Source organism: Metarhizium acridum, assembly GCF_019434415.1.
Source record: "Metarhizium acridum strain ARSEF 324 chromosome Unknown scaffold_272, whole genome shotgun sequence".
Lineage (NCBI taxonomy): Eukaryota > Fungi > Ascomycota > Sordariomycetes > Hypocreales > Clavicipitaceae > Metarhizium > Metarhizium acridum.
Genome location: NW_027094024.1, coordinates 335,684 through 359,583, shown reverse-complemented (window position 1 = coordinate 359,583; position 23,900 = coordinate 335,684). Strand labels below are relative to the sequence as shown.

At 47.0% G+C, this 23,900-nt stretch overlaps 7 protein-coding genes across 8 annotated transcripts; 2 read left to right on the top strand and 5 right to left on the bottom strand.

Annotated features, from left to right (window-relative positions):
* Positions 1-631: 631 nt before the first annotated feature.
* Positions 632-1,078, top strand: J3458_012890 (uncharacterized protein; the record flags this gene model as incomplete). The annotated part of the gene is made up of 1 exon (XM_066120181.1): positions 632-1,078. The coding sequence occupies one exon, from the start codon at positions 632-634 to the stop codon at positions 1,076-1,078; it is 447 nt and encodes a 148-aa protein (XP_065974816.1).
* A 552-nt stretch (positions 1,079-1,630) lies between these two features.
* J3458_012889 (uncharacterized protein) lies at positions 1,631-3,404 on the bottom strand. The gene has a single exon (XM_007810515.2). The coding sequence runs from the start codon at positions 2,902-2,904 to the stop codon at positions 1,648-1,650; it is 1,257 nt and encodes a 418-aa protein (XP_007808706.1). The 5' UTR covers positions 2,905-3,404; the 3' UTR covers positions 1,631-1,647.
* Positions 3,405-6,996: 3,592 nt separating this feature from the next.
* Positions 6,997-9,082, bottom strand: J3458_012888 (uncharacterized protein). 2 transcript variants are annotated; one of them, XM_007810516.2, is made up of 3 exons: positions 8,737-9,082; positions 8,362-8,679; positions 6,997-8,297 (listed from the first exon to the last, which is right to left on the bottom strand). In XM_007810516.2, exons 1-3 carry the CDS (start codon positions 8,841-8,843, stop codon positions 7,529-7,531), a joined length of 1,194 nt encoding a protein of 397 aa, XP_007808707.2. In that variant the 5' UTR covers positions 8,844-9,082; the 3' UTR covers positions 6,997-7,528. The 2 variants fall into 2 exon arrangements, with proteins under 2 accessions (XP_007808707.2, XP_065974815.1); XM_066120180.1 differs by having other exon boundaries at positions 6,999-8,297; positions 8,362-9,082.
* Positions 9,083-9,213: 131 nt separating this feature from the next.
* On the top strand, positions 9,214-13,118 carry JIP5_1 (WD repeat-containing protein jip5). The gene is made up of 2 exons (XM_007810517.2): positions 9,214-9,667; positions 9,726-13,118. Exons 1-2 carry the CDS (start codon positions 9,406-9,408, stop codon positions 10,748-10,750), a joined length of 1,287 nt encoding a protein of 428 aa, XP_007808708.1. The 5' UTR covers positions 9,214-9,405; the 3' UTR covers positions 10,751-13,118.
* Positions 11,840-13,095, bottom strand: J3458_012886 (uncharacterized protein; the record flags this gene model as incomplete). The annotated part of the gene is made up of 1 exon (XM_007810518.2): positions 11,840-13,095. The coding sequence occupies exon 1, from the start codon at positions 12,800-12,802 to the stop codon at positions 11,840-11,842; it is 963 nt and encodes a 320-aa protein (XP_007808709.1). The 5' UTR covers positions 12,803-13,095.
* Positions 13,119-14,364: 1,246 nt separating the features above from the next.
* Positions 14,365-17,649, bottom strand: J3458_012885 (uncharacterized protein). The gene is made up of 2 exons (XM_007810519.2): positions 16,052-17,649; positions 14,365-15,945 (listed from the first exon to the last, which is right to left on the bottom strand). Exons 1-2 carry the CDS (start codon positions 16,477-16,479, stop codon positions 14,592-14,594), a joined length of 1,782 nt encoding a protein of 593 aa, XP_007808710.2. The 5' UTR covers positions 16,480-17,649; the 3' UTR covers positions 14,365-14,591.
* A 143-nt stretch (positions 17,650-17,792) lies between these two features.
* Positions 17,793-23,206, bottom strand: CET1_1 (mRNA-capping enzyme subunit beta). Its single transcript, XM_007810520.2, has 3 exons — positions 20,854-23,206; positions 20,286-20,768; positions 17,793-20,231 (listed from the first exon to the last, which is right to left on the bottom strand). The coding sequence occupies exons 1-3, from the start codon at positions 22,633-22,635 to the stop codon at positions 20,058-20,060; spliced, it is 2,439 nt and encodes an 812-aa protein (XP_007808711.2). The 5' UTR covers positions 22,636-23,206; the 3' UTR covers positions 17,793-20,057.
* Positions 23,207-23,900: the final 694 nt, after the last annotated feature.

Sequence of the window (23,900 nt, the reverse complement as noted above, 5' to 3'; positions counted from 1 at the left end):
AATTATCGAGCGAGATTCAAAGCACAACGCGCAATGATGGACTCGTATGCATCGCGTTGGTCATTCAGCCACAGGAAGAACAAATAATGGCAAAGCAAAGATTCATCTGTTACTTAGACTGACAGCCTGTCTTCTACATCATTCGCCACTTGCCAAGCTCTGCTGGCAGGTGTGCCGTATCTCGTCGGATTGTGGTCATATTCGGCCTAGTTCCGCCTCATGCCTTGCCAACGTGCCGACTTGAGCATGGACTCATGCAAGTATATATAGTGAGTTTGGCTCCCTATTATCACAGGCTCGCATCTTTGACATGTCAGAGTACATTACACTCTCATCTCCTCAGTAGACTCCTTCTATCCCTGTCATTTATACATTCATAGTCCTGGTTGAACCAACTTTCGGAACCATGAAGTCAATACCTTGCCTCACTCTCTTAACAGCGGCATCAGCCATCTTGGTACCATCGCCATCCGGTCCCTACCATATGAGACTTCAATCAATCACCGACCCAAGGCGCCCCGCCGACCCCCTCGATCCAAACGACCATGGCCATGGGCGTCGCATCCTGTTTTCCATCTTCTTGCCCGTGGAATAGAGCGGCAGGCCGTGCCCGTCCATTACCGTCCCCTACATGACGCCCAAAGTGGCTGCCGATTACGGTGGACAGGCTGCTGAAGTCGGCCTCGACGATGGGCTCTTCTCTTCCTTTGACATGCAGCTCTGCGACCTGGTCAAGCTAAACCCATGTGGAGGTGGCAAGGGAAGACGCAAGCGGTATCCCGTGGTGCTATTCACGCCTGGCCTTTCAGACTCGCGGCTTTTATACGGAGCAGGTGCGAGATCTCTCGCCAGCCAGGGCCACGCGGCAGTCATTGTCGACCACCCGCACGAAGCCGGTTTCGTCGAGTTCCCTGGGCGCTTCTCGACAGGTTCCGCTTGGACCTGGGCAAGATGGCAGTTTTTGCACATTCTGTGGGCGGCGGTGCGGCGGCGACACTGGCCCGAAACGACAACAGGGTTCTCGGAGGCGTCGACTTTGACGGCCAGCTCGTGGAGGCGATTCGAAGCCAGGGCTTGAGCAGGCCGTTTCTTCTTGCTGGGCGGTACGGGCACAGTGCCGCCAACTCTACGGACCACACTTGGAATCAGTTTTGGCCTTGTCTGGCCGGCCCGCGTGTTGAGCTGGCAATTCACGGCACGGCCCATGCATCCTACACTGATCGGCCCTTGCTCGTTGGTGCCCTGGGTCTTCCTGGTGCCGTTCTGGACCAATTTGCTGGAGAAATAGGGTCTGTCAAGGGCACGGAACTGGAAGGTATTGTGGATGGTGTGCTGGCGAGCTTCTTTGATTTCGTCTTGTCCAGCAAAACGCAGCGGCTAGTCCGACTGCCTCGGGTGTACTCTGCAGTTTTAATTACATGCAGTAATTTGTAACCAAGGATAGCCTGATGATTTTCGGAGCGACATTATACGCAACGTTTATGGAGATCATGGGCTCAATCTGCTACATTTTCCGCATTGAGAAGAACCAGTTTTCATACTTTTGTTGTGACCTGCAGCCGATTTTTTGTCTTCGGGTGGTGTCTATTGTTATTTACATGAAAATATAGGGCATTGTATCATGCCAAGCGCCCCCTTTACGCTCCCCTAGTCCCCCTTTTTCAGACCAATACCAAAACAATTGGCGTAATAAGTGACGGTACCGCTCCAGTCAGAGAACATGCCCGACACGCCGGCCTCTCTCACCAAAACGTCGACGTAGTTGTACATGTCTCCGTCTTTGGTCACCGCATCTTGAACACCGGTATAATAGTAGTCGCCCTGGGCATGAACAAGAGCAAGAGGGCCAGATCGCTCCAGACTCCACGTTATCAGTCTCAGACCCAGTTCTTTGGCCTTCTTGGCATACGCACTGGGGACCATGGTGCCGTTCTTTACTTCAACCAGATAGTGCATTGGGGGAGCCATGGACTTGATGCCTTCTTTTGCATACAGGGTCAAGTTCTGGACAGCTTGCGGCATCGCGCCTGCTTCGTCGCCAGATTGGTCGAGAAGAATAGCATTCTTGCCAAACTCGGGTTCATGCTTGAGCCAGTATTGGAGCGACTCGAGCTCGAAGCTCTGGGACAAAACCCTTGAGGCAGGTATACCGGCGTTCTTGTAGTTGTCAATCATCTGCTGGGCAAATACTTCATGCGTGTAGTTGCCAGCAAACGGCATGGGGACTTCGGGTGCCTTCAGCTCGGGCGTGTGCTCAAGGCCAAGAGCCTCGACCATGGCAATGTGTTCCTTGTGGTCCATGACTTTGCCGCAGGTGGCGTACAGGTCAGTTCTCCAATCTGGCGTACCGGCAAGGTAGTCCTTGGGGTTGGTAGCAGTAGCGTTTGAGCCGTCCATTTTGGCGCAAAGAGACTTGAACTCGGCGAGAGTGATGTCACTGGTGCAGCATTTGGCCGACGCAAGCTTTCCATCTTTTGCCGGAGTGAAGGGCTTTGTGCACTTTGCATTGAGAGCTGGGATGTTGACAATGTTGGTGGTCGTGTGCAAATCGCACTGGCTGTGGCGGCAAACCAGTTGGCGATCCTTGGTAAAGGTGACGTCGCACTCTAGCACGCCGGCTCCCATGCGAGCTCCGGCCATATTAGACTCCTTGGAGTGCTCGGGAAACTGTAGACAAGCTCCGCCGCGATGGCCAATTGAGAAGGTAGATGGCTTCATAGTCATCTCCGAGCACGAATTCAACTTGGACTTGAGAGGTCCATCGGTCATGTTGTTAACCAGGTAATACGGCCTGGGTCCCAGGTCAATATTCCTAATAGGTTTGGGTTGCGGAGCATAAGGAGCTGCCGAAACTTGGCTGACGGCTACGAAGCCGGCCAGCAGCAGCGAAGACACGGCAGGCATTGTTAGACCGCGGTGTATATAGACAGAAGGTGGAGGTGTGAGACGCAGCAATGCTGAATGAAAGGTATCCTTCCAGAAACAAAAACCCGATATATACAAGAGCAGACTTGGGCCCGGGAGTAATGTGAATAAAGACCTGCTCCTCTGCGACCGAAGAGACGAGGCTAAAAGAGCTACTTATACCTTCATCGCGAAGAGCCAAGCACGGCAAGGCCGGGGGTTGAGCAGACCGGTTCTCCATGGGGGGCAGCTCAGGGACGGCGCACATGGCGCAGAGAACATGGACAAACTGGAATCGTATGGTAGTGAGTAGTGTTGTGCTCGCTGCTTTGGAATACATACACCTAGCTAGACACCCAACACATACTCTCGGGATGTCGCTGTGACCGGGGTCGATTCGGTGGACCACACCTTAAAGCCGGGCATGGATGTTGAGCAGATGGTAATGGTTGACCGTTTCGTTTTGGATGCGGAGTAGTTATTAATTTGTTGTGCTCCACTCCCTTTGCCGTTGCTTCGATTCCATTCTCATGTCGGTCATTCTTGGGTTTTGCGGGAAATTATTCCCAGGTTGCTGTGGAGTACCCTATGGAAACAAGGGGCCTCGTGTAATAGCGATATCACAAATCAATACGGAGTACGGAGTAAATCTTTGCCCAATGCTCTCTGCCAGGCCCAGAAGTTCCATCTCTTCTCGCTGTGCAAAGATATTGGCCACGTGCATTAGACTTGGTCAATCCTGTAACTTGTGGCTTAACACGGATCTCAACAAATTTACTGGGCATGATGCATGGATACCTTGGCGGTCATGCTGCGTGCGCCAAGTGAGCATAATGATTCGTCGCGGGAGATATGCCCCAAACAAATGTTCCTTGATACAGAAGGGGCCTGGTGTCTATCCCTACGTCAGATCCCGAACGCTAGAGCACGTGCGGGGTTAAATGCATCTTCAACACTTGTTCTACCCGTTGGCAATTAAGTGGGCTAGCCACTTAGTTGGCCACAAAATTCCGGGATAGTTCCCACCTAGACCTTTACATGTAAATTGCCTGTATAGGTATAAAAGCATGATTTTTTTTATATTACGTAGCTTTATAAAGGTAAATATATTTAATTTTAATTATTAAAAGGCTTTTAAGTATATATATATTTTGTTGGCCTAAACGCGACACACACACACACTAGTAGCTCTATACGCGGTATCGCGATCTAGTTACTTTCCAATTCTCGTAACTCACTTCTTAAGGCTAATAAGGTCCCTAAATAAGCAGTAAATTAATTTAAATAGAGTGATTAAATGCTTTTAAAATACTCGTAGTCCTAATTACACGTATCGTAGGCTATAGCCTATTATAAGTGCAAATAAGTAATTAAATAACTTAGATAATTTAGCTATATAGTATAGGCTCGTATAAGGCTAATTAAATAACTTAGTAAAACATTAATAAAAGATCTTATAAACTTAATTATAAAGGCGAAACTTATTAAATTAAAGACTTATACGTGTGCCTATCCTCTTATACTAATAACGTGGCTACGATTAAATGCACTATCCGACTTCCTCCGACTTGTAAGCGCAAATGCCGCCACATAATATTTAATAAAAATGTAAAAAATAATAAATTTAAGCTCTTTTAAGCTATAAAGAGGTTAATTAAATTAAGCTTAATTATAAAAGCTATTTATAAGCGCTTATAGTATTTAATAAGCTTTTATAAAAATAATTAAAGATCTTATTTATTTATAATTACTTTATTAGCTTAATACTCTTTAATATACTATTAAATTTAATTATAAGGCCTTATATAAGCTTCTTTAATTTATACATGTTATTAAGAGTATAATAAGCCTAATAATAATAATTATAATAGTTAATTAGGCTTAATAAGGGTATTTTTAGTATATTAAGTAGCTTCTTAAGTAATTTAAGTGTTAAATTTATTATAAATATTATTATTATTATTATTATTAAAGGCTTTAAGATTAAATTAAATAATATTATTATTATTAAAATATTCTAAAAAGATTTAATCTATTATTAATAGAATTAAGTAATCTTATTATTATTAAGCTTTTTAAATAGCTTCTTAAACTTTAAAAAGATATTATATATTAATCATAAAGCTATTTTTCTTATAATTTAATAATTTAAAAAAGGTTTTATTTTAAGCCTTTAAAAATAAGTATTTAAGCTAATAGTTAATATATTAAAGCTATTACTTAAAGGTTAAGGTTTTCTTACACTTATTAATAGTATATTTTTTATTAAGCTATTATTTATTTTTAATCTTTTTTATCTCTTATCTTAATATTAATTAAGTAAGTTATAATTAATATTAGCTTTTCTTCTTTATTTTTATTATAATAATTTTAGCTTATTATTTTTAAATATCTTTAAGGCTAACGCTTATAATAAATTAACTTAAAGGTTTAACTTATTTTTTATAATAATAATAATTTATAAGGCGTTTAATATATTTATTTCTATTATAAATAAAGCTTTTTACTTATAATTCTAATATATAAGCCTTAATTATAACCTAATTAGCTTATTAAAGCCTCTTATAAGTTAAAGATAATAAAATATTAATATCATAATTTTAAATTAATTATATAATATTAATAATTATTTAAAATTATTATTTATTTAATAATAGACTTAATAAGATAAAATTTATTAAGTATTAAAGTTTCTATTACTTTTAAAGGATTTTAATAATAATAGGCTTAAGGTTTAAGAGAAAAATATTACTTTTTATAAAGCCTAATATAATATTATACTTTAAGAAGCCTTTTATAAATATTTTATTAAAAGCTATAATAAATATTTAATAAGAAAAGGTTAAATTTTCTTATAATAATAATAATTAAATTACTTTTTAATAGGTATTTTTTATAAGCTAAAAAACGCTTATATTTAATAATTAAATAATATATATTAAATATAATAAAAATATAATAAGAATAATATTAAATAAGATATAATATTCAATAAAATTAAGCTAAGTATATCTTATAAAGCTATTAATAACTAATAATTAATATATTCTTTATTTATAAGCTTAAAGAGGCTTTTTATAATAAATTTAAGGTCTTATAAGGTTATAAAGCTACTTATTATAATTAAACTATTATAATAGAGTTATTTTACTTTATTAGGCCTTTATTAAATACTTTTATAAGCTCTTATTAAATTCATGTATTTAATTATATATAATATTATTATTATTAAAGCTTAATTTAAATTTTATAAAGTAAATATTATTATTCCCTTTAATTTTAACTTAAAACTTAATTAAAAAGGTCTTAAATATTAGCTAAAAAGAAATTTAATTATTAATAGTATTAATAGAGCTTATAAGGGTAATTAACTTTTTATTTATTAGATTTAAAACTTTCTTATAATATCTTTTAATTATAATAATTATAATAATATAAATTTACTTATAAAGGTAATTAATTTAAAGACTACTTTTATTCTTATTTTAAATCTCTAATAGACTAATATTATATTTATTTATTATATTATAAAGGTAATAAAAGAAGCTATTAATAATTTTAATATTAGCTATTTTAAATAACCTTTTAGCCTTATTAATAGCTTTAATTATAATCTTTAAAAGCTTTAAATAAATTATAATTTATTTAAAATATTATATCTTAAATAATAAAAGGCTTAAAGAGTCTTATTATCTTTATAAAGTATTTATAATATCTTTAATTTATTATTTTATAGCTAAAAAACTATTTCTTTATATTTAAATAATATACGTAATAAAAGCTTTATCTTTATTATTATTAATAGCTTATAAATAATTAAAAACCACTTAAAAAGATATAAAAAAAGTATTAATAGCTTATTAAATAAATAATTTATTAACTTTAAAGTATTTAATAGCTTCTTATATAAATATTTAAGGTTATTATTATAATATTATTATTATATAATAAGGTTACTTAAGCGCTTTTAATTATATTATTAAATTAATAGCTTTTATTATTAAAAGTAAAAAGCTACTCTTAAATAGGTTAAGTATAATAAAAAAGAGTAATTTTAAATAATTATACATTAATTAATAATTATATTTAATAGGTGAATTAATAGTAAAAAGAATAAAAGTAAGTAACAGCTATCCTAGTATTTTATAACTGTCCCATATTTTTGTGGCTGACTAAGTGGATCGTCCACTTAGTCGCTGACGGGTAGATAAGTTTTGGGCCCGTTGCAGGTCTCACATGCTGCCACGTGGGATGCTCTCAGTAAAAGTTAATCTTCAGAACGCCATCTCGGGATCGTATACCAGTCAAGCATTGCGCAGTTTGCTTGAACAGTAGCTAAAACATCCTAGGTACAATAATATCAACTCACCTTGTCAACTCGATCATGACTCAGCTTTATGCGAGCACGAGGGCGAAATTCTTGAAATGATTTCAGTTCATCCAGGAACCCGAGTGACGACGATCCCTAGGCTTGTCAGTTTAAAGCAGCGTTGCATTACAGGCTCAGCGCCTATCCACCCTCTCCACTTGCCAGCAAAGGACGAATCTCGTCAGAATGGTCCAAGCCGATTGAAGAAGCATATCTCGTGGCATCGCCGCATTAGTAGCAACGCAGTTTCGACAGTTATAGTTCATCTTTACTTGCTGCTTCTCCCATGCCGTCCCTTGTCAGGTTCTGGAGTTCATGCAGCGTTGCTGACAGGTGAGAGAAAACCGGGGCATCCTCGCCTAGGCCCCATGCAAACACACCTCCGAGTCTCCTTTCCTTCACAATGTCTTCGAACTTGCGATGAATGACGCTCGGCGTATCAAACGTCCACCATCGTGTCTCCTCAACGTCCAGGTAGCCAAAACTGCCGTCTTCGAAGTACTTGCCATCCGTCACGGCTCGAGAGAAGGATTTCTCCAACTCCTCTGGTATTTTGTCATGCCAACTAAAGGCAGCGGTTCTGCCCAGATCAGCACCAGTCTCTGGATCTTCCAAAAGTTGTGTTGCACAACTCAATGGGTGGCCTGGATCACACTCCTCAGTCATGGCCCATTTTACATAGTAAGCCAGCCCCAAGTTGAGCAGTTGAGCTGAAGCTCCCCGTGCCATATAGGATTCGATTGACTCCAGGGACGCAGATACACCACTGTGGTGCTTGACCAAGGTGTCACGCCTGTTCAACAAGTCATAGGTCATGACGTTGATGAAATCGACTTGTTTGACGATTCTGGGTACAGTCTCTTCCGTAAACGCCATCATGTCTCGTTCAAGGCCCGGGACTGCAATCGATAGTAGTTTTTCGCGGCCAATGGCGACGCGCAAGTCTGTCAACAGCTGCACGAAGGCTTCAATTTCCCACTTGCGCTTCTCATTTGGAATAATCTTGTAGTCGTCGCGGTTGCCGCTGAATTTTGACTCTTGTCAGTTTGAGAAGATACGGGACGCTGCTCCCTCGTGGAGAAACTCACCCAGGGTATTCCCAATCGATGTCGACACCATCCGCACCAGTCAGGTCAATCATCTCTTTGACATTCTCGCACCACCTTTCCCTGGATTTGGCGTCCTTGTTTGCTTCCTCAAACCCTTTAGAGTCTCCCCAACCACCAACGGCGACCATGACCTTCGTTTCATGGTGAAATTTCTCTCGGACCTCTCCCACAGTTGTGAAGAGAGGGAATTCCGGGGATTGCTGGTCCGAATTAAAGACGTCAGATCTCATGAAGGCGAGTACAACATGCGTAATATGTTTCGTGAGCTCCTGGTCTGATGGGACCACATTATGCTGACTGTGGTGATTGTTAGTCGCTTTGTGACAGTTTGCGCATTGCGACGGCACAGCTTACCCCGTAAGATACATGACGCAGCGAGGGGCAAAGGGCTCGTGTGTCGATGCTGCCATGGTGGACAGAATGAAGAACCAGGCTACCGCCCATATTGATAGAACTTCCATTGCCAAACCTTCTCCAAACTGCACACGAGTCTCCCGCCTTCAATACCCAGTCCTTATCCCCGAAAATGCCGTGAATTAATTGCCAATGGCCAGTATCGTCTTCCAGCGCCAGATATATATCATGGAATCTTGGGCTATGATCACGCTAAACACAATGAGCTCAAATACCTGGCTCATGAAAGAAGTGACTGTCTTGACATCCGAGCCGAAATGTGTAACCACAGTTGCTGCGGTTGTAGTAGCCGGCACACGTACTGTGCGAATAGATTGTCCAGTCCACTTTTGGACTGTACGTACAATGGCTAAAGTGGGCTGCACCTCTGACGTCGAGATGGCTGGAGCTCAATTATAAAAAAATCCTCCTTCAACAGTGAGTTCTCTTAAAAACAGTCCAATTGTCCGAACATAGTAGCACCGTGGCAACATTTTCCGACGCAAGTACTTCGAGAGTATCTCAAAGAAGGTACCGAAGGGATATTCCACCAAATTTTCTCTTCAACCTGTGCTGTTCACAGACTTCCTCGAACCAGATCCACGTTGCGACGAAGCTATCCCTGCCGCCATGTTCGAGAACCTTTGCACGCTGCCGCTGCAGTCGGATGTCTTCACAACAGCTCTGCACCCTACCGAACCGCTTCTCACCGTAGGTTTATCCAACGGCCACGTGGAAACGTTTCGACTGCCACCAAGCAACGCCTCTGAGGACGATGCCGATGCGGATAGCAGCGTGTTGAGCGGCGGGAAGGGCATGGTCGACACTGTCTGGAAGACGAGGAGACACAAAGGAAGCTGCAGGTGCTTGGCATATAGCCATGACGGCCAGGGTATGTCTTGGTTGTCCCCTCTGCAGGGCTTAGAAGAGAGCTAACGGGTGTCGCTTAGCCATGTATTCTGCCGGAACCGATTCCCTAGTCAAATACTTCGACCCAAGCAACGGAAAGGTAATTTCGAAAATCGCAATCCCGAGCACCACCTCTGTCCCGGACGCACCAACACTGCTGCATGTTCTCAATCCGCAAAGTCTTTTACTGGCGACCGACTCTGGAGCTCTTCATATCGTCGATCTGCGGGACGGCGCGCCGGGGAAAAAGCCAGCGCAGACTCATTTCCCCCATTCCGACTACGTCTCGTCCATCACACCTCTCCCGCCGTCGGAAGAAAGCACGAGCGGGTTCTCGAAACAATGGGTCAGCACGGGCGGCACTACGCTTGCAGTGACCGATGTTCGTCGTGGTGTCTTGGTACGCAGCGAGGACCAAGAAGACGAGCTCCTTAGTGCATGCTTCATGCCTGGGATGGGACCCAAGACCAAGCGCAATAACGGCGTGATAGCAATTGGTTCCGGAAGCGGTGTGCTCACGCTCTGGGACAAGGGATCATGGGACGACCAGCAGGAACGAATCATTGTTGATGGTGGCAAAGGAGGCGGCGAGAGCATCGACGCCATGGTTACAATTCCCCACGAAATGGGTCTAGGGAAGAAAGTGGTGTGCGGCGTTGGCGACGGCAGTCTACGCATCGTCGACCTGGTCAAGAGGGAGGTTGACAGGTCTACAAACCTGCGACACGACGACATGGAGGCCGTTATATCGCTAGGTTTCGACTGCGGCAACCGGCTGATCAGCGCTGGCGGCAAGACCGTCAAAGTGTGGGAGGAACTGTCTGAGTTGCAGGGCGGAGACAGCGACGAAGACTTGGATGAAGGTGATGATGACGAGAATCACGGGGGAGAAAGCAACAGCAAGCGACCCGCCGCCGATGACAGTGACGACGACGACGATGATGATAGTGAGGATGACGGCGTGGAGGAAATGAAGCGCCGGGCCAAGCGACGCAAGGAGATTCAGAAGAGCAAGCTTGGTCCTATGGGCGCGCATGGAGTCCTGGGCTTCGAGGGACTCGATTGATAATAGAATCTAAAAACTACGAGATGAGATTTCTAGTTTCGGCGGAATGCAATCAAATTTTACAGATGTGGCGTTTTTAAATGTACAGTAGCAAGAATTGATAGCAGCAATAAAAGCAGAGTTTGCATATAGGGGTAAAGCCATGCAAGCGCGCCAAAGGTAATCATTCCGCCCGCCTCTGCTATAGGTTAATTGGCATCGGAATACGTTTGCCGCCTCTTACCAGAATGTAACAGGAGTGGTGTTGAGACGAGTTTGCCATTTTGTACTAATGTCACGAAACTAGATAAAACCTAGAAATACACTCAATATATCCTCATTGCATATTTGAATTGTACAATTTTTTCCCCCCTGTCCCTTGCTATCTTAGTGTAATGTGTTACGTCAGTTACCCCATATGTTCGTAAATGACTTCCAACTCCAGCCAAGGACATTGTAGTGAAGATGTAAGTAGTACCATTGTCCACCTGCGTGTACGTCGACTGTTGTTGAAAATGCCCATTCTAAGATTTGTGGCCTGGTCACGCTGTCTCAGAAACCGGGACCTTGTTCGGCCATGCAGCTGTTATTTAGCCCCTTTCATGCCTCCGTTTGGCCGTATGCAATAAAACAAGCTAAGTGAAAGCGACCCTGCTTTCAAAATACCGACTTCATCCAGTGACAGCAAAGGAAAAAGAAAAGAAAAGACAGCATTTTGGGGAGTGTGCCATCCGTTGCAATTTGCGGTGAGGTTAGGATAGATGTCAGGAGCTGTTTCTGGTCAAACATTCTGCGGCAGAGCTTATGCGGGCTGCTGAAACATCACAAAACCGAACTCCAGCGGATAGGTGTGTTGTCAAGAGTTGGAGCAAGGACATGGGAGGCGGGCTCCTATTGTAGTCCTTGTATTCATCACCTCTTCTTGACAGAAATCAACTCAGCCAGATCGCATACGCTGTCAGAAGCGAAACCTGTAGCAGAATGATACAAACCCTATTTTCAGATTCTGGCTGGCTTCGCAAAACTAGGCGAGTTCGGCGCGAAAGAACTGTCCGTGAAATAAATCCTAACACTATCCCAATTTTATGGAGATATAGCCGATACCTCACCTTAGACACCAGGGAGATGGATATAGCTCCATTGCGAGGTCTCGTCTTCTTTCCGCAGCTCAGTTGATCGTGCCATGGCTGCTTCATCAGTGGGTGCAGATATTCGCTTGGGCAAGCTCGTTGCGAGATCTTCGTCATATATAATGACCGAAGGGTAAACTCTCGGGTCACGGAAGGAAGTGGTGCGTGCTCCCTTGCTGCGGCATGAGGACGAGCCCTGCTCACGCTCGCGGCGAGGGCGACCACCTGACTTACTGCCACCGTCGCTGCTGCTACCTATATCTCCCATGTTGCTGTGTCTTGCGGGATACGCATCAAGGAGCAGAGGCATCATTTCGGATCCGCTGTATGTTGTAGGAATGCAAACGTGAGGAATACCCTTGCGACATCCAATAGCTTTGGCCAACCCAACAGCCGAGGCTCCTCCGACGCTGATGACGACGTCCCGATCGTCTATACGGGAGACTGCGTCGTCCACAACACGAGCTGGTACGTTAACAACGGCCGAGTCGAGGATCCGCGAGTTAAGGTTCGGGATGAGATTCTGAATGCGTCGGGCTAAAGCGACTCTTGATGGACTCGAGACGATTAATGGCGAGGACGCACGCAAGCGGCTAAGCTCCGTAGGAAGACGTTCTATTGTGCCGCGACCGTACACAATTCGGGGCGGCCTGGGCTCTGAATGAGATCCTTCGGTTCGCGTAGATTTGGACGAGCTGGAACGTGAGCCACGGGCAGACGACCGGGCTTTGGTAGCAGAGCCAGAGCCAGCAGAGGAACTCGCACGTCGATTAGCAGCAAGACCTATACCGCTTCCACTGGCGACAGCAGCACCGTCAGAAGGACGGTGGCTCTTGGCCGTGGCGGAGAAGGGTGATGAGTTGGTAGGCGAGGTAGGCGAGGTAGGCGAGGTCGTCGGGGCAGTAAGGTCACCAGTCGTGGGTGAAGTGGTGATTGTATTCATAACCCCGTCTTTGAAAGGGCTAGACGGGACGTCTCGCAACGACCAACCGGCCAACTGGGGTTCTGTGACGGCGGATCAACGGCTCAACGGGGTATTCGATGGTGAGTTGAAGGATGAACGGAGCCGAGTTGGGAATTTCGATCCTCGGAACTTGAAAAGACTCCCGGGAATCGAGCCCCATAATCTTGGGGGAATCCAGTCCAGGAACTCCTTGGGCTCCCCACGGGCAGGTCCAAGTGCGACTCTATGATTCAGAAAGACACTGGTTGACACATGTACGAGAATCCCTCGAGGAAGGAACCAGCAGCAAAAAAAGGGAGGGCGCTTGGGAGATTGGGGGGTGCAGAAGTCATAGGTTCACTCCATTTTGACCATTTCTTGACTAGCAACCATCATCATCTGCCCACCAGGTTCCTATTTATGTAAGTAAGCAGCCATTCTCCCAAGGCATGGCCAGCGCAATGGAAAGGGTCTTGTGTCCCAGGAGCCCCTCTCCTCCCCATCTTTGTTTGAGGCAACATTATCCACGTCCGGCTTGTATGGGCAGTGTGCAGTCCTCGGCCATGGACTGGCGTGTCATTGGATAGTGATAGTGTGAGGTACGGAGTACAAAAGGGATGATCCCGACGTACAGTAGGTAACTACCTAGGTACCTGCTTGGTATGTGTATTACTGATCAGGCAAGTGTGAAGTAAAGCGGGCCAGGGCAGAGCAATCAGTGGCCAGTATTGCGCCTTGGCAGAGACCGGCCGGTGGAGCAGGCGTGGACGGAGGTTCCTGTCCGGCGGTGGCAATTTAGAGCGCAAAATCCAGAAAACGGTTTTTGCCCATGCCAAACGTTGAAATTGCCATCTCTTTTTTGTGTGTGCGCCAGCAAATACCCATCGGCAGATGGTGTGGTCCCGTCAGACGCCACTCATGACGGAAATTTGGGGGCATGAAGAGGGGCATAACCTACTGTCGATTGCGAAACACGGGATGATGCACATGACCTTTCATTCTCTTTTTTTTCTTCCTTCTCTCAGACTTGCCGGTGGGTTTGTCATTCATGCCGTGATATTTGGCTGATATTGGCGGAAGACACTGGGGCATGCATCGATACAGCGCAGGGTAATGGGAGTATTTTACCCTCAATTAATAAGACACGGGCACGGCCTCATATATATATCATATTAAAGGGGTAAAGCGGGAAGCTACAGCCGGCTCCGGTTGCTTGCCAGCGTCAGCCACCAATTTAATCCGCTTTGCCTAACAATTCGTCCCGCTTCCTCAATGTGTTATCGAGATGAAATGCAGACTAATGGAAGAAAACATGGTGTTCTTGTGCATGGGCAATCTTTGTTTTGGGTGGGATGATAATCACCGAATCTCGAGTGGTGAATACGACTGGCATGCGCTCAGTTGGTTGGGTTTCGAAGCGGATAATTATTTAGACTCCATGCCCCGTCAGTGGCAATATACTCAACTCCGTCCAGGATTAGGTTGGTACGTGCGTAGTGAGGATATTGAGTTAATTAAAAATGAAATAAAATAAAGGGCTAGATGCAGGACATCTAGTAACACTGTATTTTAGCCGTACCTAGGCTAGGGAACCGTAAATAACCACGTAATACACCATGAGCATGTTTATCCTCATTGCAGAGGGTAGTGAGGATGTAATGCTAACTTTTCCCAGTCCTCGAAGACTCCTTCTCCCAAGCTCCAGGGTACCAGGATTCTTGTTTTCCCATAAGATAGATCTATTCACACTCAATTCCTATACTTTTCATCATGCGCCCCTTATAACACGCTATTTGGATTTCCCTCTTTCCTCAGCAACTTCGCCCTTGCCGGGAGGCGTGCTCCCTCTTGTTAGCTCCACTGTCTGGACATTGACATCTTCATCTTCCATCTCCTCAGGCAATGCCAGGTTGAGTGCCATGCAGACCGCTGCTGTCACCGCGAACCCCGTCTCCATAATAAGAACAACGGCATCGAGGAAGCCCTTCAGAGCGTGGTTGTCGCCCGAATAAGCAAAAATCTTATCAAAGTAGGTGGGCACGAGGGTTGCGCCGTAGCCCAGAGCCAATCCCGTGGTGAGTATGAAGCGAGTGCGTCGATTAAAGTCGGTTCCGCGGGCGATGATAGCCATTCCGGATACTGCCACTGCTGCGAAAAGAAATGTCGTCATGCCACCCAGGACAGCGGAAGGGATTGCAACAAGGGCTGCGGCGAATTTAGCAAAAATTCCCATGATGATGAGGAAGAAGCAGCAGGCAAGGCCGGCCTTGCGGTTTGCACATCTCGTCAGGGCAATTACGCCGTTGTTTTGAGCAAATCGGCTCATAGGCGTCATGGTCATCATAGCAGCAATGACGGAGTTGATGCCGTCTGTAAGCAATCCACCCTGGATACGGGACTCGTAAATACGTCCCTCCATCTCGATGCGGGAGACATCGCAGGTCGCCGTGATATCGCCCACAGCCTCCGTGGCGCATATAATAAACACGGCCATAATGGGCAGAACAAGCGGCCCGTAAACAGTGAGAGGAAACGTGTGTACCCAAATAAACGACGCGACTGGAGCCGAATCGATCCCACTCCGGTCAAAGTACCCGCATGCTGCTGCAATGATACATCCTACAAGGAGTCCCCAGATGACAGAGGTAGACTTCATGATTGGGGATCCAAATCGTTCGCAGAGGATAATGGTGATGAAGGCTGAGAATCCTAGACCAAGATACTCCGGGGATCCCCATGGCAGAGCGTGTGGCGATCCGATATTCGGACAGAGAGCAAAAAAGCTGGCTTGGTCGCCTGCAGATGCAGGATTGGCGCAGGGTCCGCTGCCTCCCATCCAATTCTTGAAACCACTCTCGATAAGATGGATACCAATTAGCATAACCGTGGGGCCAGTAACAATCGGCGGAAAGATTCGTAGGAGAACCTTTGGTGGCAAAAACGATATCAAGATTTCGGTCAAGGCACAAACTGCGGAAGTGCCGATCAAGGCACCGTAACCTTTGGGGCAGGGTAACAGAGCACCACCCTCATCAGAAGGACAGTAGCCGTTGGCATACATTTGCCTAAAGGCGCCTTGGGCAATTGGGATGATGCTGAAGGAGATGCCGACTACGGAAAGAACGCCGGTTCCAATAAAATACCTGGAATAGAGGTGTCAGTGTTTGCGTTCCATGGCCATTGGTTGTCTGTCTAGAAAAGGATTTCCCGAGTTAATGTGACGGGAGACAGTTTCCGGGAGTAACTTACGACGTCTTGGGAACTCGGAAGCGGTTAATCTGCACGGCAGACAAGATTCCAGAAACAATTAGGGCCGTAGAAACCAGATATTGCTGCTGGCTTTGGTCGAGGTTGGCACCTCCACTACCACTCAGGATAAGAGGAGGAGTAATGACACCAGCAAGCATGGACAAGGCGTGTTGCAAACCTAGAAGGAGCCCTAGACACACGGGCATCTTGTCATTGAGGCCGAAAAAGGGACTGCGGTATGTACTCTTCTTCATAAAAGGGAGATTTGGTCTCAGTAGGAAGCCGTAGTCGTAGTCACCGATGAGTCCGTCGCGCGTGGTGAATGCATGACGGACGTTGTCAAGGCGAAACCTGATGTGCTGGACGATGCTATTCCTTAGTGATGCGTTTGCAGGGGCGATGGTGTCCGGGCCGTGATCCTCGTCCATGGTGGTGATCTCGTTGTATCGAACGGGGGGTATAATTAAGTATATAAATACGCAGATTCCGGAGGAATAAGCGTCACAATGGCAAGTGATATGGGTTTGACGAAACTGAGCGGTTATTATCAGGCAAACCTGCTGAATCCTGGCGGTTGTTGGCCGGAAACCTGCTGAAGCCGGCAAAAGTAGTTCGTCTTGTTCTCCTTGACTAGGGACAAGACTATGGCCTCGCGGCTAGGATTTTTGACTTGAAGTTGGGTTATCTGCTCTCTTGACTGAACAATTGACGAAATTTCTGAGCGTCAAGAGACCTGGTTGTGCGCCAATTGCAACGCGATGGCAAAGAATGTAGATGGTTGGCAAAGTCGCGTGTGATGGTGGTGTAAGCTGATGGCAACACAGAATACAGGGGAAACTGATTACGACAACGAAGACGAGATGGGCGGGATATAAAGTTGCTTTTTTAGTTTGAACAAATGGAGAGCAAGGGATCCACGTTGAAGCGTTCGTGGCCATCGGGACGATGGACGATGCAAGGCATATTGTGTCCCTGACAGTACCCTGTTGCCCGACGATCGGACAAAATAGGTATGATGCTAGAGGCCCAGACAACATGGTTTCTTCAGAGTGTGCCACAGTCCATGTCGGTAGTCTTCAGCCAACCGAAGACGGCCGCCACAAGCGACGGTGGATCTCAAGTGCTCTCTTGTCCCAGCCGTCTTGTCTGTCCTGCATACAATGGAATGAACTCGACTATTTTGGCAATCGATTACTCACTGCATCATTACCCCGTCGCCAGTGGCTGCGGGGGAGGGTCAACGGGGTCCCGTATCTGCGCCTCGGTGAAGCTAAACCTGACTATCGGGGAGCTGGACATCTGAAGCCAACCAAGTCACCTCAGCTCGTCATCGCGCTGGTGTTTGGATGCGCATGTCCAAGTGACATGATGGGAGACAGAAGCTGCTTGGGCATTGTCGGACCTGGCCGTGAGTTGTTGCGACTTTTTAGCCGGTTGGCATGCCATGTCTTCGCTTCGAGGCGACCTCCGACACTGGCACGAGGCGGCAATTAAAAGATTGTACGGACATTAGCATAGCGTCGAGAGATACTCCGTAGTGTGATTGAAAACACCAGGTGTTTTGTGGAAGCGGAAACTGAAGAAGCCGAAGTGCCGAGATAGCACTTGATACACAGATGCTAGCTGAGGAGTGATAGAGCCAGTGGAGCAGGGCGCAGAGATAAACGAGATAAAAGCATGGATGTGGTCAATTGATTTGAACCGTTGAGCAGATTGATGCCTGGGCCCAGATACGACCCAGGTACCCCGTAAAACTCCGGGTTTAAGGTACGAAGCGCTTGGACCACTTTCTGCGCTCCGATAACATCAATCGATTGGTGTAAAGTTTGTCATCGATAGGCTGGAGATGGGCCTGAATTGAGCGGGGAGATAAGCTGCTGCTGCTTCATCATCTTCATCACCTCCATCACCTTCTTTTTCTTTTTCTACTTCGTCTTTCTCTTCTACTCGTCTACCATTACCGCCGCTTAACAATACGAGCCCCTCCGTTCGCGCCCAAACCCGTGCCATTGCATCAAAGCACACAGGTGCCCCGTTTTCAATGCTATCCTGTGAAACCGGCCCTGCGGCTCATATTGTCTGTTCTTTATGTCGCCTGACGTGTGATGCGCATTTGTCCCCATACGAACCAAACCAAGTGGATGCCATGTAGGCACTCGTTACAGCCGCTGCTATCTGGCCATCGATCAAGCTATCAAGAGATATACATGCTTGTCCACTTCTCCTTCGTACGGCATATCGCTCACCAGCTGCTAACTCAATTCGCACGTACACGCATCGGCGAGCTCCGGGGCTGCATGACTTTCCCCTTCCTCTTCATTGCTCTTACTTGGCAAACAAACATGGTGGCGTTGGGTTGGTGATGATTGGACTACGACAACCGCCCACGTCATCAAAATCTGTCGGGATTCCCAGCCTAACCAAGCCTCTGCGCGCATTCTGCATCATTTTCTGGACCATGCGACGCCGTGTGGCTCTTGATTTGAGAGCAAGTGCATTATGGATATTGTTATCGAATATAAAGCTATAACAGCTAATTCAGCTGGCATTAGCGGTCTTCAAAGCCCGAAGCAAGTGCAATTTAGCGCTCAAAGCCCCAAGAATAACAACGAGAACAGCGCTAAGCCAGCTGAATTAGCTGTTATAGCTTTATATTCGATAACTGGCTGGCCGTAATAGCGGGTAGTGTAAAATAAGTGCATTACGGCTTCTGCGGATTGTCCACGGAAGCGGGAAACTTTCTCCCAAATCTCCAAAAGTTCACGGCCATATCCGAATATAGAAATCGGCAACGTGGGGCAAATCAGGGAATGAGGGACAGGACAAGCCATTACATGTCGCTGATTTACGTGGTGCCTTGTATGTCGTGATTTGACTGGTTTGGGTCCATCGGATACCGTGGCACATGTCATATCAGCCTCGAAGAAGTCAAAACTGGGATGGGTTATGTGCCTTTTTGGGCGACACCTTGCCTGCATCATCAAGATTTCCTACCCCGGATTCTATAACCCCAGGATATGGTGGTATCGTCAGATGCGTGACATCAATGACTTGCTTACACCGAGGAACTCACTTGCTTGTTAGTTTCAGCCCGAGAGCCACTCTGATATAGCTCCTTTTGGTAAACAGCCAATACCAAAAACTCTTAGGCCATCATGCCCGTCCGCGATCCTTGCCATTCTTGTACTCTACATATCCTCCTCCGCCGTATGGGTGGGTGCATTGGTCTCTTCAAAATAAGTGTCAGCTGTTATCGGCCAACTCCTACCAATAACCAGCGCCACCATCCCCCGTCCCTCAGCCCCTCATCTTGACGTGGCCAACATCCATCACGGTGACGAGATCTGCTTGCCGAAGAACAGAAGAAGTCAGCCTCTCTGCATGATTGCGGTCTTCCCCTGCGGAGTGTGTCCATCAACCCTTTCAAGCCGTCTGGAGCGTGCTGTCTGTGTGGTATTGGCATTTGATGATAGAAAATCAGACGACAACCTCATTCAAGCACGCATAATTCGGGGACTCTCGATGGTTTGCCAAGTCCAATGACCAACTCTGTGGCCGTGATTCGCATCCTCAAAAGCACCCCGAGAATATATTACATCTTGTGAACCACGGGGTCAACGGATGAGATGAAGCAGAGCATGTAGACGGGGGAGGGGTTGAATTCGAAACGTAATGCAATTTGTGCGCCACGCCTAATATCCATCCTGTAAAATCACCGTATCCTGCCCATATCCCTTTTTTCGATATCAACGTACAGCAGCACCGACCGCCACCAATGTTTTTGTCTCCCGCTAAGTACAAGTTCCTTTCCCTCGTTCAGCCTACACCTTGACAAATCAAAATCCGTCGTGTCGCTTCCACTTGGTATCACGATGCTATGGGGTATTAAAAAAAATGAGGGGCGACCATACAATGGCTACTGTGACAGGCATGTAGCATTCGTCTATTGCCATGACATTTGTATGCTGGGGGAAGGGGGGGTCCCGTACAATTGTGGTCTTCCATATCACCCAAATTCTCGCGCCTTCCGCGCCAGTACTCGTACATTGTCCAGTAAACCCTCAATCAACTCCTGGTAGCGGTGAGGCGCCCCGCTCATGGCCTTCGCCCCTTGGTCAAGCACAATTGCGGAAGCCAGTTCGATTTCGAGTTCGTGCTCCTTTTCCATTTTCTGGGTACTCTACCTATTGTGTCAGCATGCATACGGTACTTACAGAATAGTCAGCACTCTTACCGATGGACCTGATGTTGATAGTGTGACCTGTGTCAGGTCGATTTGATAATGTCCTTGAGTATAACTCAAGCGGTCTTTTTGCCTCTCCGATGCCTTGTCGTTTTGAGTAGGCCCTAGCCGCTCCAGCTCTTCCACCGGGCCATCCCAATTCATTTCAAGATTGATACTGAGTCGACAGTCCATAGGGCTTGTCGGCATGTGGATATCAATGTCCGCTACTCTAGCTTTGACGATTTTGTTGAGAACCTGACCTGTCTTTTGGTCATATGTTACTCTAGCTTTGACGTTTCTGACGCGAGACCCTAGCCTGGACCTCACACATCCCGGCAGACGATTCTGCAGGTCTGGAGGGAGTTCAAAGTACCGGTCGACTTCGCGACGATGTTTGTAATGAACTTGAACGCGACCAGCCCCGTTCGGGGCGCGTGGGTCTGTCTGGATGACTATCTGGTTCAAGAAGTCGTTGAATGCTTTGTGGTGCGCCTACAAAATGTTAATCAAGCGCCGAGTATTTTCAAGCCGATTAAGCTGGTGAATCCATATTCCGTGGAAGTGGGCTGGCACTTACCTCCGTCATGCTGCTTTTGAACGCGATTCTGCCCGTGTCATGAAGAACGCACTCTGTGTCTAATAATCTGTCCACACGATAGTTGGTGTCCTTGTCGATGAGCGTACCAAGCTTCGCTTCAATCTCAAATTGAATGCCCCGGCTCGTAATCTCCTTGATGTCTGGGTTATTCACGACGTGGATGAAGACAAAATCCGCTACCGTTTTTGATATCTCCTCGTACGGCTTAACACCGGTTATGCTAGCTTCCCAAGGCCCCAAAATGTCCTGTGGTCCGGCTTCCACGACTGCAGGCGCCGGTTTCGAAGCTGTAGATGTTGATGTACGTGCTGCCTCAGGGGAAGCATGTCGACTGGATCTGTCGCCTTTATTAACTCCATCTACTTTCCCGTTTATGTGCGAGTGCATGCGCTTCTGAAGGACGAAATTGGCCTGGTTGGGCATCTTGCCGCCGAGTGAGTGGGCGGTCTGGGCCCAGATAGGCGGCTGCGCTCGTGAGATGCGCTTTTTCCTCGGGGCAGATTGGGCTGATGTAATTTGACTGTTGCTTATGTGGGCGCCATTTAACTCACCCGGCGGTGGCCGGGTCTCCTTGCGCTCTAGCTCCTTGGGACTGAGATTCCGGTCATCCAGCTTGCGTTTCGCGGGAGTGACGGCGCGGTCCGAGTCTACCATGACTGTTTGGGATACCGGGAGAGATTTTTTCTCCATATCAACTGGAGATGCCACCGCACGGTCTGAATTGCTAGCGATGGAGGCTACTCGTGTCCGAGGGCTAATGGATAAGCTAGGCTCTCGAGAATGGAGAGACTTGGAGCGTTGGTGAGGATCCGCTACTGGTGATTCTTGATGACCGGGGCCTGACACCCGACGCAAAGTTGCATTAGCTGATGCAGGTGACTGCGGTTGAGGACCATTCCCTATACTTGTCACCCTTTGCTGGTATGGACTAGGCGGGTGTGTAAAGCTCCCTGGTGGGCCTGGAGCAGGGCGAGCACCGCTTGTTTGTGGCGGGCCGAGAGGTGTGGGAGGTTGTGAAGGTTGTCGGTACTCAATACTCGGGCGTGAAGCCTGAACAGGACTACCGTGAGCATGTGGCGGACCGAAATGCTGTTGGCTATGGGCAGAGGTTGGTGTTGGTGTAGACTGTGTAGAATGTGATCGTTGGTGCAAATATTGTTGTGATGGGCCCGCAGCCGTACTGATTGGGGGTGTTTGTGGGACTTGGTGCTGTTGCACATAACCTCCAGACGAGTGTGCACCGTCCCTCTGTGCATAGACGTCTTGGCTTTGCGATTGTTGGGCGTAGTGGCCAGGGGGGTAATGATGCCGTTGGTTAGGACTGGTCATCTCTTGGACCACTTGGGTGGGAGGGAATGGATATCCCGTCGAGCCTCCAGGGGCATTGGTCGGAGTCGGTGTAGGTCGGTATGGCGACTGCGCCGGCGCCGGCATGCCTCCAGGAGATCGCGCATCGTGAAAAGGGCCTGAGTGATGAGGGAGAGACTGCGACGCACGTGGCGGGTATTGTGCGGGTGAAGTTTGGTACGGCGACGGCGGGGGGTATGCACTCGGTGGTTGCTGGTGAGGCTGTCGAGGATAATCTTGACCTATCGGCTTGCCGGGAGATGGATGAGGCGGCTGTTGACCATAATCTCGATATCCATACTGGGCAGGACTTTGGGCCGGGCGGCTTTGATGCTGTTGCTGAGGCGTAGGGGGGGCTTTCGGCGGGCCGCGTTCGCCATTGTCGGAAGTGTTGAGCACAGAACGCAGATCCATAATGGGCAGTGTGTGCAATTCCGTGGGATTATTTGCTGCTGGGTTCGCGTTGGTCGCGGACGGCGCTCAGGGGGAGAGATATCGGATGGATTGGGCAAAGTTGTCGACACAAGCTGCAGTCATCGGACAATGTCGCTGCCAGAGCACACACCAGTCGATTGCGAAAACGTATCGAGGGGAGATTAAAAGCTCATCGGGCGCGCAAACGATGCGATCGTGGTCGGCGTATCGCATTCGCAAGTGGACATTGTCACGCCGTCGCGGGACAAGCAAGTTGTTGAGCCAATGTCCAATGTGCGAAAAGACGTGGCGTGGACGCGGGGGGTAGAACAAAGCTGAACGCAGCAGGCAAGGCAGGCGCTGTGCGCTGTTGCGGTGGCTGAGACGGATGAGGTGAAATCAAAGCTATCTAGTTAATGTCCGACTGCAACATGGCGGCTGCCGAGGCTTCTCGATCGAAATGGTGTTGTGATGGGCTGGCGCGGGACCTTGGCGATGGATATATGAATGGCATGAATGAGGTGAGGACACATGGGAGGAGTCGGGCAAATGTGTGAATGCGCCAGACGAGCCAGTCAACGAGACACTTTTTTTTTTGAGTTGTGCTATTCGACCAAACGTCCACCGGGACGGCGCATTTGGCTCTTCGACCCACTATTTGCCGAGTTGGTACGAATTGCGTCGTGGTTGTCTCCGAACGGAGCACAGGGCCAACAGGCCAGCAAACCACTTGGGCGGTCTATCAACTGTTATTGCCTTGATGAATGCCAGAGGTCTCCCATGTTTCCAAGTCCATTTGACCTAGGAATCATTTTCCTAAGTCATATCAAGTCAAGGCAGTGCAGGAAAAGCTAAATGAAGTCATTGTGATTTGGCGTCAAGCCTCGTTGCGCGGGTAGCGCATGAAGACTCTGTATGCCTACCTAACTAAGGTACTTACTCAGTACACATGGTCAGGTTGCTCAATGACGGCTATAACTCTACTTATCGATTACTTCGAGGACACCTATCATGGAAGCATACTTGCAGGCATAGACACACTAAGGGCAGACAATGAATGACTAAACTTAGCCGTCGATCCTCCTTGATGGGCCATTTTCCAGCTAACTATGCTCAAGGCACCGGAGGGGAAATAATCCGGGCGGTTTAAAATCCAGGACATAGATATATATATGCTTCCCTCACTTTATGCCTTGTGCCAGTTTGATCTTCAACGCTCTACGTAGTACTCGTTTGCAGGAAAATATCGTTTGATCGACCACAGT